The sequence below is a fragment of the Zonotrichia albicollis genome, chromosome 10 (assembly GCF_047830755.1).
Source record: "Zonotrichia albicollis isolate bZonAlb1 chromosome 10, bZonAlb1.hap1, whole genome shotgun sequence".
NCBI lineage: Eukaryota > Metazoa > Chordata > Aves > Passeriformes > Passerellidae > Zonotrichia > Zonotrichia albicollis.
This window is the reverse complement of record NC_133828.1, coordinates 19,586,625-19,599,920: the sequence shown is the minus strand read 5'-3', so window position 1 is coordinate 19,599,920 and position 13,296 is coordinate 19,586,625. Positions and strand designations below refer to the sequence as shown.

Here is a 13,296-nt window from a genome sequence, read left to right as displayed (position 1 = left end):
GAGACAGTCATGCTGCATTCATTGCTGTGGTGTCTGCCCCATTGTGCACAGACTTTCAATTAGCTAGGCTTCTGGTTTGGGTTTTTGGGGGAAGTTTTTGTTGGTTTTTATCCTCATAGAAAACTCTCTCTTATAGCATGAAACCCTTTCATGCTGCCTGCTTGTTTTATTCTTGGGTGTGATGTGGCACAAGCAGTGTTCTGTTGTACTTGCAGGAAGGAGGGCAGTCTGTAAGGGAAGTGCTTACTTTAATAAATTGCAGATTTTTGGTACATGGGATATTTGTTCCAACAGTGGGTTTTGCACTGCCCAAAATTTCAGTTTCAATTAACTTAATTGTATTCAATAGGCTGAATGAAAAGATCTTAAGTAGCATGTGAGTCAGGCTTTCAGAACGAGTGCTTGTAGGAGGTGGCTGCTGCCTGCTCAGCTGATGCACAGGAGTCCTGAGCCTTGGAAGCAAAGGCACAGATCTACAGTGTGCACAAGCTGTGTGCCTTTGCTCATTTCCCAGCTTATTTCAGGATAAAGGTCTGACATGCATGTCATATAAATGATGACACTTTGTGACTGCAGGTGGTTGGTCTTTCTCTGCCTCCTTTTCCTCATGCATCCACATTTAGATCCGCATGCATATCCTGTCTTCCCTCATAAAAACAGATACTATAATAAAAAAGAGGCTTTATTAAACTAATGCAATAAAGCCGTTTTCTTTGAGGATTTAAACACTTCATTTTTAATAATAAAAATCAAATTGTCATTGTTGCACCCTGTATAAGTTTTATTCAAATCAGCCTCTAAATGCTTTGTGCCTAAGCAGCTCTCTCCTGAGATGTATGCATTTTAGCATTAGTTAAATGAGTTTAAGAGCAAGGCTCAAACTCTGGCTGTAGGCACTGAATCTGGAGATCAGAAGATTTCTTCTAAATGAAGGATTGATGAAGTGTACGGTGTGATTGACTGTTGGTCTCCCATTCATGGAGAGTTAGTCTCAGTCAGAGTCCTTCAAGTTCTGAAGAAGAGCTGGTCAGGGAACAGGATACAAAAACACTTTTTTCCTGATGGAAATGATGACAGAATGGATATGAAGGTGCTTGGTTTGGCTAACCACTCAAATTTTTCCACTGATTATCTAAAGCAATTTTGTTCAGCAAAATTGGACTGGACACATTGCCAGGATAAGCATTTCTGATAGACTTCCAGCACTTCTGCCTCATATCCTAGCTGGAATTAGAAAGAGATGCAAAGGAATGGAAACAAAGCAGTGAGCATTGGAAAAGGAGCGCGAGTCCTAAGAAGCCTACAGGTACTTCATATAGAGGCTCTTGGTGAGTGCTGTATACTTAGAGGCAAAGAGAAGTATTTCAGAATTGCTGAATGTATCTTGTTCTGAAGGTGAGACCTGGAGTAAATGCAGAGAGGCAGAGAGATGTCATGGTAAAATCCTGCCTTGAAATGAGAAAAACACAGCAGATGGAAATGCTTTATTCCTTGAAGGGTTGTGAGAAGTCAGTGCTTCTGCTGCAGAGCTCCTGGACTGGCCTGCTGCCTCCAGATTGCAACTGCAAGTAGCAGACAGCTGTAAATATAAATGGTCATTTTAACCTGGCAAAATCAAGTTTGTTGGTACAATTATGATGTAGTTTGGTAGAAACGTGTAGCTAACCAGTGTTTCCCTGGGTGCTGCCTTGTGTGCTGAGAGTGGACAGGTTGACATCACTGACCTCTAAGATCCAGATGTTGAAATATAATAAATCTCTATGTTTTCTGATCCTGCTGAGGGTCACATCTATCCCTGATGGAAAGCAGAATAGCTTTTCTATTGAGACTTGTCAGTATAAGTGCAGGGCTTAAAAATACTTGGAACTTTAAGCACTGCAGAAGCAATATTTTTCTGGTATTTCAGCATTTTCTCTGTTGCTCTTGGCCATGGCTGAAGTATGGAGAGGCACAAATAGACTGAAAGTCTGAAAAAGTGTTTATGCTTTTTCAGTCTTTCATATATATAATTTCCTTATACAGAACATATAAACTGAGGTTTAGCACATTAGTTGGGTTTATTTAAATTTTTGCCTTGGCCAGTGTTTTGATTGTCCAAAGCCTATTCTGAACCTCTTTAACATTAGTGCCTGGTTTTGTAGTCAGATGGCTTAGGTCAGTAAGAGGGAGAGCATGACTTCCATGCATGTCATGGAACGTGATGTGTGTGAGGCCCTGTCCAGTGCTTGGGAGTCTCCTGCTGCCCCATGGCCCTGGACGTCGAGGACATGAGTGCCTGGGCTGCACTCCAGCAGCACGGCCTCGCCCCCAGCCAGATTGCTTTTCCAAAGTTCCATTGCAAAATTGTCCTGCCTTCGGTCACTGGTAGTGCAGTCTGCTGTCCCACTGAGCTCTCCCTGCCACCCTTTCCAGGCCTGAGCAGGAGCCCCTTGGGAGGAGGGCACAGAGGCTTTGCTCACCTTCTGTGTGCTTTGGTCAAGCCTGTGTTTGCCTCAGAGGCTGGTCAGTTTGGTCCCCTGGGTGTTGGAGTCACATGGAATAACATTTGCTCTACATTGCACTGCATCGTCTCTCAGAAACTGCTTAAAAAAAGATTAGGTGCCAGTGAGGTTTGGGTTGTTTGTCCTGGAAATGCTGTAGTTAATAAAAATAAAAAAAGTTCACAAATGGGGTTTCATAGAAAAATGCAAAGTGACAGTGACTTTGCTGGCCTGAGGGGACTGTGTTTCAGCTAGTTTGAGAAAACATGGTCAGAATTACTCCTGCCTTAAATAGATGGAGTGACTTTTTTGTTTTGATTGGAAATGTGCTTTTTTCTCCACCACAGGTATTATTTTCTTAAAGTCAATTATGGATCCAGTGTGTAATTTTAAAAATAGCGCAAGTTCCAAGGGTAAACCAGGCTGTGCAGAGCCCTTGTCTTAGGGCGATCACACCCCTCGTTTGCAAGCACAGCCTGTGTGAACATTAAACTTCATCAGTTGCCTCTTCAGCAGCCGGTTTAAAAATGATGCAGAGGAGTGGAAAAGCAAAGATATTATCAAGCTACATGTCCTAAAATGTATCCTGGGAGCTGTGTTCTATGTAGAAGATCTGTTTAGCTATTTAAAGTTATACTGACACTTTCTAGTCCCTGAAGATGATCTTTTAGGTTTGCAGAATTGGTTACTCTGCAAACTGCCAATTTTTTTATTTTTTAATACGTGAGATGTAAGTAAGTCGGAATGAGTTAATTTAGCCAATGGAATTTTATAAGAAATCCATGAATGCTGTGGGTTTCCCTCCCTCACCCCCTCCAGTAGAAACATAATTTGGAGAAATGAAAACAGTCTCTGGCTGGCTTTAGGGGTTTCTCAAAAATAGAAACAGTAGGGTTTGTCTGGCTGGGCCAGTTTCCTCACCACACACCTGGTGTATATCACTTTAAAAAATACATTATGCCTCATTAAATTACAATTAAATGAAATCATGATCATTTGTTTTTCTGGAAGGAAGATGTTTTGCATATTGAAAGCCTAATTTGTTGCAGGTGACAAAAAGGCTGAACAGATTATTTAATATCACTTTATTTTTTATAATGTTGCTCGCTGGTTAGTTTGCGTATACTTCAGTAGCTCAGAATTATATTATTGTCAACGCTATTGCTCTCAAGACACTTTATTTTATTATCCTCCCCTATCACTCAGCTATCTGCTGCTGCTGTTTACCACTGTTGTTGTTTATCTTCACTTGCAGGAGGACACGAGATTTGTCCCTCATGAGTCAGTTTTCTTATTAGCTCTCCTGCTGTTTACATGGTTCCTAAGCTGCCAAAGCACTTAGAGGAGCTGCAGAAAAACCCTCTTGGCAGCCAGATTTCCTACCTGTGGGCCTGGAGCAGGGCATGGGGAGCAGGGCTCGCCCCTGCCAGCGGCTGCTGGGGAAGCAGCGAGTCAGTCCCCCCTGGAGCAGGTGCCTGCCTTAGGAGGAGAGGCTCCCAGCCTGCTGATGGAACAGGCGTGCTGCAAAATGCTGCTGTGTCCCTCTAGCAGCTCAGGCTGAGACCCTCGTGGGAGCAGCAGCGCAGGCACCAAATCTACAGCGTGAAAAGGTGTTGGTGGTAATAAATCAGAGCCTGCAAGCACAAGGGTTGGTATCTCGGGCACTGAGATACATCTTAGTGCCATGAGCAAGCCACTTGTACCTGTGAGCCTCTGATTTACATGCAGAGTCGATGACTGCATGGAAAAGTAATTGCTGGCATGCTTTCACGTATGTTTCTGCTCTCCATTTTTGAAATTGGACCATAAATTTAGTGAGGCTAAAACGGGAGGTAGAAAAAAACTGTTTCAGAGTCAGCTCCATTAGCTTTCAGGTCCCTTTCTTTCATACTGAACTCATCAATTTTTGAAGTTCTGGTTTTCTTTTAAAAAGAAGTTTTACATACATTTCCTTTCAAAGACATAGGGAATTAGTAATTTAGAGAATTAGTGGAACCAATACTCCCTTTATTTGCTTCATTTAAAGAATTTTTCACTGACTTTAGGGGAGATTTTAATAAGGGCTTGCATCGGTCTTGGAATCACACAGGTTGTCGCTTCAAGCTCCTGCGTGTACTTTTTTTGTTAACCTCCCCCAGCCTATGAGCCTTTAAACTTTAGAAAGCTTTTCAAAATGGCTTGGCTTTCAAAAAGTCCTTGGCTTCTCTAAGAAGACCTTTTTCACCGGCCAGCTTCTCTCTCACATCCCACTTCTGAGTGGTGCTAACCATGCTTCCATTCCCAGCTCCAGTCCTTCTGGTGCCCACACTGATCATTGCAGAAAAATGTAATTGGGAGTGTCTCAGCTTGATTATATAGATGAGAAGCTGAAAATATGGAGCCTACCTTCAGGTTGTGTGTGGAACTTGCTTAGAGCACTTGTGGTATAAACTCTGCTGAAGTAGAGGTTTCACATGTGTATTTTAGTATAGGTGTTGAATAGCAGATAAATGCAGGTACAGGTATATCATATATTTGTCTGTTGGTTTTGTCAGGAAGACTGGTAAATAAGGTCAGTTTATACTAAAAATGTTGTTGTTTGGTTAATTGGCCAACTGTAGTGACAGTGCTTTTAGCCAGTCCTTTTGAAGGAGGCTGTCTGATATGGAAGAAAATAAATGAAAACTAAATCCTACAGGGCTTGGGGTATGTGACTGCTTTCTAGTAACATTTTTCTGACAAGAAAGGAGTAAGCCTTGCCTGTCCTTGGACCCTTGCCTGGGTCCTGGCTGTGAAGTAGCTGCAAACACTCATGTCAGCAGCCACAGCGGGGCCGTGTTGGGGCCTGCAGGGTCCCTGTGCTGCTGAAGTGCTCCTCTCCCAGAGGAGCCCTCCAAGGGGAGCCCTCCAGCTCCCACTGGGATCTCACAGGGCTTCTGTGGCTGGCCTTGCTGGGAGCAGCGGCGCAGCCTGCGGGTGACAGGGGAGCAGGAGCAGTGTTGCATGGCTCAGGGAAGCAGATTGGCAGAATAGCCTTTTGGAATAATGAGCACAGTTGCATGTTAACAGTAAGATATCATTTTGATATGTTACCTTAAGATGTAAGTAGCCTTGATGGACAGAAATGCTCCCTCTCTCCTTCCTTGCACCCCAGTACATTAAAACAGGAATAGTTCAGAAATTCGCTGTTCTTGCTGTTTGGAATGAAGTCCCAATTGTGAAGTGGGGATATGAGGGGGTGCCTGGGGGAAGCTGGTGGCACACGCTGTGTCCTTGGTAGTTTCTGTGGGCCCTGATCCAGACTTGTGTGCTGTGCCTTTAACTTTTAGATAATCCATGGAACCGTTGAGTGTGAGTGCATACTCTTACACATAAATTTAATCCCATCATTAGATGTAAGCCTCTTTTAATGGCATTTTCATCTCTCCAATTCTTTTATTTTTTTACTCTTTAATTTTTAGAAATACTGTGTAATGGCTTTTGTAAAACCTAGATTAATATGGTGTTCATCACAGTTGCAATGTGAAGCCTGTGGTATTTTAAAATGAGGCATGAAAGAATGGGTTAAATCCCTGAAGCTAGATTCGAAGGTTTTATTATTGCTTCATTTTTCTTCTTTCAGAAATGACTGTCCAAACTGAAATGAGCGGACTGTAACATCAAAACCCAGCCAAACATTTTTCTTTATAAACCTCCTGCACTGTTTAAATGTCGAAACTAAATTTACCAACCTTGGCAGATTTGTCAAAAATGAACAGGATTGCCAAGCGTTCCCAGCTTCAAGTAAAAAGAGAAAAAGAGAGAGAGATCTAACAGCTCCTAAAATATTTGCAGCAAGCACCTGGTGATAGCTGCAATTTCTTCTAACCAGTGCACCTACCTTCCTATCCAGTATCTCCGTACTCAGAAGCTTATTACTGTGCCAGAATAGGACAGTCCCAAAATAAACCCCAGCCCCCAGAAGACAAACACTTTCCTACAAAATATCCCCTCAGGGAGAGCCCATGAGATTCTCATGTAGATTCTCAGTATTGCAACCCAGCTGGTTACACTAAACAAATTTTTAAAAACCAAAGAAACCCATCAACGCATGACTGGCTTTTTTTTTTTTTTTTTTTTTTTTTTTAACCAGGGTTTGTTGTCAGAGATCCTGCGTAAAGAAGAAGACCCTAGGACAGCTTCCCAGTCCCTCCTGGTAAACTTACGGGCAATGCAGAATTTCCTCAACTTGCCTGACGCGGAGCGGGATCGTATCTATCAGGATGAGAGAGAGAGGAGTATGAACCCAAACGTGAGCATGGTGTCTTCAGCTGCCAGCAGCCCAAGCTCCTCCAGAACACCCCAGGTAAGATGCAATCCCTTACTGCCTGTTTGTTGTCCAGATAATTCCAGGAGTTTCTTTCCACCCTTGCCCTGTCTGTTGCTCCCCTTGACCAGATGAGTTGTGGAAAATCTTTTGTAAGGTTTTGTAGTGGCTGTTAAGAGACATTTAGTGGATGTCAGCAAGACACTGTGATGATCATTCTATCTTTAATCAATGCCATAAGGCAAAATAGTATGTAATGTTAGTGCATGTGGGCATTACATACAGGCTGTTGATATATGTCCATTAAATGGCTATTATGGAATATATTATGGAAAGACAGTGCATGTAGCTTTTTACCTGTGTTGATTACCTTCTTTAGAGCACAGGGAATTTCTGGGCTTCTGGTTCATATATGTTGCCATAAAAGTGTCTAGTGAACAGAGGTCGATAGTGCATTAGATAGATGTTAGAAAATACTGTGCTCCATATTCTGCATAGGAAATCATGGTCCCTGTGTTAGAGGTTTTTACAAGTAAATATTTAGGTACAGAAAGTGGAGATGGATGGCGTGCTGGGAAGGAAGATGATGCTTACAGCTCCCAAGCAGCTGTTATCTCATTCACTTAACTGCATGTGTTTATTAATGTGCTGTTGCTGCCCACTCTTCCCTGGGTAGGTTGCACTAAGAGGGAGCATCCACAAACTACATTGTAATAGTCACCCCGCCTTGTACCAGGCTGATGCAGTCCTACACATGTACTCTGCAAAGTGAGGGTGCTTGCACAGGGCTGCTGATGAATTCCTGTCATGACATTTGAATAACTTGCGTCTGAAGTTTCTAACAGTACAGACATGATGTGTCAGCTCTAGCACTTAACTGATCTTTAGTAAATAGGCCTGTTTAACCCTTCTAATAATATCAATGATCACTTCTCATTGAATTCTCTAGTCACAGCTGCTAAAAGTAAGCAAACAAGCACTGTTGGGAGAGTGAAATGTTACACTCAAACAGACCATCCTTACAGAAGGTGTGTTGATTTTGTAGAAACTGTTGAGGTGGTTCAGTTTAACCCAGACATGTAGGTGCACTTCACCGAATATGTGATATAAAGAACTGTTTTCACTGAAAGCAAGCTTATCCTGCCATCCCAAATTTGGCACTGAATTTTCATTACATGGGAAACTCATTGTATGCTCCTTATCTTTTTTAGTTACCTTTAGGTGAAAATAAATATATATAGAGGGGTACACTATTTTACTATTTAAATAGTGTAGCCACTTTTTGCATTGGTATCGATTCATTAAAGAAATAGCTTACTCCTGCATACATTTATTGCAGTAGGTTTTGTACTAGAATCAAGCACCAAAAGAAAATGGAGAGATTAGATGCAATCTGGTGAAAAAAAAAATGGGATCTCTTGCCCCATTTTGTTCTTGTGTTGAAATATGCCATTTTCCCATGCTCTAGCCGCAGCTAGGGCATGATTTAAAGTAATGGATTTTTTTGCTTGCCTTTGTAAGAGCTAAATGTTGCTAGAAAACCATAGTCTAGAAGTATAAACCAGCGTATATTTGCCTTATTTCAGCTCAAAGAATCCAACAGAATTTTGTGAAGTTTTTGATCAGCAAAAGCAGCACACAAAGGTTTGTGTACCCGGTGCTTGCCTTATGCCCACTGTGTAACATTTCCCCAGCCCTCAGAGGGCCAGCACCAGTCAGCACAGGTGCTGTTTTGACAACTTGGACACCTCTGCAAATGAGGCTCTTCCCAGCTCCCGGGCAGGCAGCACGGTTCCTGCGCTTCCCCATATGCCTGCTCTGAGTTCTGAGAGACAAACGCCGTCCTCGCAGGCAGCAGCAGCTCCCCAGGCAGCTCCCTAGCCTGCCCTGCAGCTCTGGGGTGCTCTGGGGCAGCAGGGGTAGGAGCTGTAGCAGCCTTGCAGGAACTGTGTCAGTGTGCCAGGGAGGTGATGGAATGGCAATTGGAAGCATGGTTTCCATAGATACCGATACCCTGCAGCAAGGCTTTTGGGATTGAGCGTGCTGGGTGGGAGAGGAATGGCAGATACCTGTGGAAGTGCTCGTGCTGGGGCTGCCATGCAGGCAGCTGTAAGGGCGTGCAGAGTAACCTAGCTCAGCTCTCCCTGACTCTGAGCCAGCCCCAAGCCACCCTTTTGTGGTAGCCCTGGCTCAGGACCTGCCTCAAGGTGAGAATGAGAGATGAATCCAGAAAATTGAGTCCAGTTGCTGTGGGGAAGATGCTCTAAGCTGTTGGGAGTTGTTGTATGCACACAGAACCCCAGCAGTAAGGGGCTGGGTTGCAGTGCTCTTAGCACTGTGGTTTGCAAGCACTTTTTTTTTTTTTCCCCACTGTTGGCAATAAGATGTTTCAATAGTGTCAAACTCCTTCTAAATATCAAGACCAGCTTTGAATCTAGACTTCTAACATTAAATACTTTATTTTACTGACTTTTGGTTGGTATTTGCCCTTCCTATTTTGGTGATTAAATAAAAAAGCAGCTTTCAGGGTGTGCAGGGCAGGCTTTTTCCTGACATGTGGCTGTGGACCTAGAAGTGTAGGAGACCCATGCAGGATGGAGTTATATTTTAAATCTTTCTTTTATATGCTAATTTGTTCTTCTCAGGATCTCAGACATCCATAACGGCCTTTGAGGCCATGGTGACCTCAGCTGCTGTGCTAGCCAAAGGCTCCAGTGCCTGGGAAGACTTTTATACCCGACAAATCTCCATTAAATCAGTCCTGACAGACTTGGACAGTCCTTTTCCTTTCCATGAACCCTTTGTTGTTTTCTTATATTTCCCACAATTGCCCTAACTCTCACCTATCTGTAAGCATTGAATTTCAGAGCAGGGTGTCCCTGTGGGTCCCTGTGTTGCACATCCCAGCTCATGGCCTGTGGATGGCAGTGGTTTGGCCCTGGCCTCCTGGGCCATGGTGGCCCTGCTCTGCCCCAGCTGCTGTCCAGCTGTCTCTGCCTGCACACGGGGCTGGCCTCAGGGAACAGGGAAATCTCACACCCTTTCTGTGTGCGTCCTGCCTGCGACAGGCAGGGAGCAAGCCCAGAGCAGTGCCTGCTGAGCTTGGAAGGGGAGAAGACACAGGTTGGTTAAGGCTTTATCTCAAAGTCGTAAGGAAGAGTGATTAGTCTAGTGTGTTATCTTGACTGACTTTGGCTCAATTATTAATGTGGCCTCCATGCAGAAGAGATGTCAGGAAGAAGAAGATTTGGAGGACAACAAAACAGAAGAAGTTCTGAAGGTTTGGTTTTGCTTAGTTAACCTTCCTATTAACAAATAAACATTTGAGCATGTCTGCCTAGTTAAAAATTAACATTAGACGTATTCTAGCAGACTTCCACTCTGACACAAAAATGGGATCCATCTGAGAAGGTTCAAAATTGGGCCAAATATGAGGGTCACTGGGGTGTACGGGTGATTTGGGTCTGTTGGGAGCTGTGAGCTTTGCCATTTAGGTTGTGTTCTTTCCCAAGACCTCTATGTTTCAAGACAGAACAGAGATTTTTGTATCAGTAACCCATATTTCCCTTAAAAGGTTAAGGGGTGCAGTGATCAGCCCTGGTATCTCTCTTCTTTGAGCCCAGGAAAGTAAATGAGATCTGTCTCCAAGGGAGGCACACTCAGTGAGCAGCACGCTGCTGCCACTCCCTCTCCTGGCAGTGCATTCTGGGGATCACCAGTCCAGGGGGCTTGAAAATGGACATCCTGTAGCAGTCTTCTGAGCTGTATTGACAGGAGCCTTGCAGGGGTAGTCCAGCCCAGGGAAAGCACTGGCAGCGTCCGTTATTGTCCTTCATTTGTCACAGAAGCTGATGGGAAATCATTCAATTAAAAGGAGTGCAGTGGAATACACAAAATCTCAATATGAGTTTAGGAGAATGAGGGCAGCACATCAAAGGCATGCCAAAGCCCAGCTTTATGAAATGATTTTTTTTTTCATTTCCACTGATTTCCTAGGTGAAATTAGGTGACGGTCTGGCTAGCATAATGATGATAAGGCTGGGAAACCATACATACTCAAATGACATACGTATAGTTTTAATAAAGAATGAGGGAGACTTGAGGGAGTGCATTAAATTGAGTAATAATTTATTATTTAGAGACCTCTACCCATTTACTCATTTTTTCTGGGAGAATTGGCTCTTCCTCCAAGGTGTAGGCCCATTCTAGAGAGAGGGAGAGAAGGTAGAGCCTGGTGGCTGTGCTGCAGTAGCTGGCTGGCAAAGCCAATGTCAGTGTGTGCCTGCAGCCCAGTGCCCCAGCTACCTATCCTGTTGTTGAGCTGCTCAATAAACATGCTGGGAGAGGGGGAGGCTTGACAGGGCCTTGCATGTCCTATAGGAATGCACTGCAATTATTTCCAATCACAATTAACCTGATTAGAATAATGGACAGGAAGTGTCCCTCTGTAGCTAATGCAGTTTGGCATCAGCTGACTGAAATCCTTTGATAATTTCTGCACAGATGGCTGGGCTGAAAGCAGCACTTTTTTAATTATTATTTTCATGGTCTCTTGGTAGGCCAAAACCTCGACACCAACAACAGACCTCCCCATTAAGGCGGACAGCGCCAACGTCAACATCACAGCTGCCATTTATGATGAGATCCAACAGGAGATGAAAAGGGCCAAGGTATCTCAAGCTCTTTTTGCCAAAGTGGCTGCCAATAAAAGTCAGGTGAGTGGTATAGGGGATTTCATTGTTGTGGGGCTTTGTGGGGTTTTGTTTTTAAAGCAGGCTCTGGGTTTGGGACTAGATCCATCTCTTCCTCCTACCAATAAAATTACATCTGTTCCTACCATAATAATAATTTTCATCTCTGGGGAACCTGTCATGTTTGGCTTTTGCCTGCTTCAGTGGTTTCCTTTTCCCTTTTAAAAGTGGCTGAGGAAAGGGTCAGTTCACAGCCAAGCTTTTTCTCCCTTTTTTTACAAACATGTCTGTCTTTTCCCATGTGTGGTATATAACTTACACCTCTGCTAGCAGGACAAGGAACTTCCAAAATGGTGGTATCCTACTCATTCAGCAGGTAATGAAATTGCTTTCTCAAGTAGTTAACTGAGGGAAGGCAATATTAGGCAGGTGTTTCCTTTTTAGCATGTTGTATGTGCTGCATACGGTATTGCCATGTGAATAATTCACATTGGATCCAATCATTTTTACAAAAAGGCATGAGAAGGCACTGCAGTGAGTTCTGCTGGATTCATTTCTACCTTGGGTGTAAAAAATACTTGCGAGCATACCTAGGTTGGGGTGAAATTCTTGAAGAGAATCCATTAATTTAAAAATTTCATCCAGCTCTTTAAAAAAATATAATGCACCAGAAGGGATTTTGTGGAAAGGAGGACAGATTTTTTTGAAGGGCAGAAAGTGGATTGGAGGCTGTTGGAAGGAATTGTTTACTCAGTGAAAATAGCTGCTTCTGATCCTGGATGAAGGATCAGTTCAGCAAGGAGAGGGCATCAATATGCACACAAAAAATGCACAAATGTGCACGTGACAATGAGAAAGTGGGATAGAAGTATCTAGGTGCATGCACTCTGAAAAACACACACTTCCATCTATTCAGGGAAACAACATTATAGTCATTAAAGCAGATGTAAAATAAGCAGTTGAAAGGCAAATAAAGAAAGCATCAAAGGCTATCAAAGCACATGGGAAAGCCTTGTCCTTCTTACAGGTATTTGTGTCCTGACTCATGGAGATCTGATTAATTTTTCCTTCTTAATGTAATAATTTATTTTCTTTGCATGTTGCTTTCTCTTGTCAGGATAAAGGGGTTACAGTCCTTCTACCCCCCAAACTAAATCCCAGGCTCAGTATGAAATACATAAAAGGAAAATACCATGGAACCCTCTTAAACTGTTAAATGCATAAAAATCTCATGTACCACATGGCAAAATATAATGAGAACTGGAGCTGTTAAACGAATAAAGCTGTTAAAAGCATAATGCCACTTGGCACAACTACTGTGCATTTAACGGTTTTCCACTGTGTAATAAATGACATATGTGGTAAACGTGCAGTAAATATAAAAACTGCACAATTGATTTTGCAAACGTGCCCCTTATTCTTTGCTCCATGCAGATATCAAAGTTCCACCCAGAATCCGGACTGGACAGCTTTTAATAAGGAGTGTTTTAACACAGACCGAATGCCAGCCTCTCTGAGGTTTGGCTTAAAATTGCCTGCAAGCTTCCTGTCATTATACCCAGAGGCTTCTTGAAATAGAGAGGGACTGAACCACCCAACAATAATTGGGGTGGCTCACCAGCTTTGGTCTGTGCCAGCTTGAGTGCACTTCTCTGGCAGCATTGCACACCAGCGCCAAAACAAAAATAATATCTGTAGTCTTTCACGTGGAAAAAAAGCAGGGCAGATTTTGAACACCAGATGCAAAAGGTTAAGAGCAGGATCTACAAATGTTACTGTTTAAAGCAGTGTTACTGCACATAAAGGTTTTGTTCCTTCAGCAGCAGCGAATAAAGAAGTG

At 43.1% G+C, this 13,296-nt stretch overlaps 1 protein-coding gene across 5 annotated transcripts in view; it reads left to right on the top strand.

The window, feature by feature from the left end:
* Nucleotides 1–13,296, top strand: part of SATB2 (SATB homeobox 2) — a 132,834-nt gene that overhangs the window by 84,797 nt on the left and 34,741 nt on the right. For all 5 annotated transcript variants that reach the window (XM_074548237.1, XM_074548238.1, XM_074548239.1 and 2 more), the window contains 2 exons: nt 6,592–6,804; nt 11,325–11,480. In XM_074548237.1, the coding sequence (XP_074404338.1) occupies nt 6,592–6,804; nt 11,325–11,480 (369 nt within the window). The remainder of the gene's footprint in view (nt 1–6,591; nt 6,805–11,324; nt 11,481–13,296) is intronic.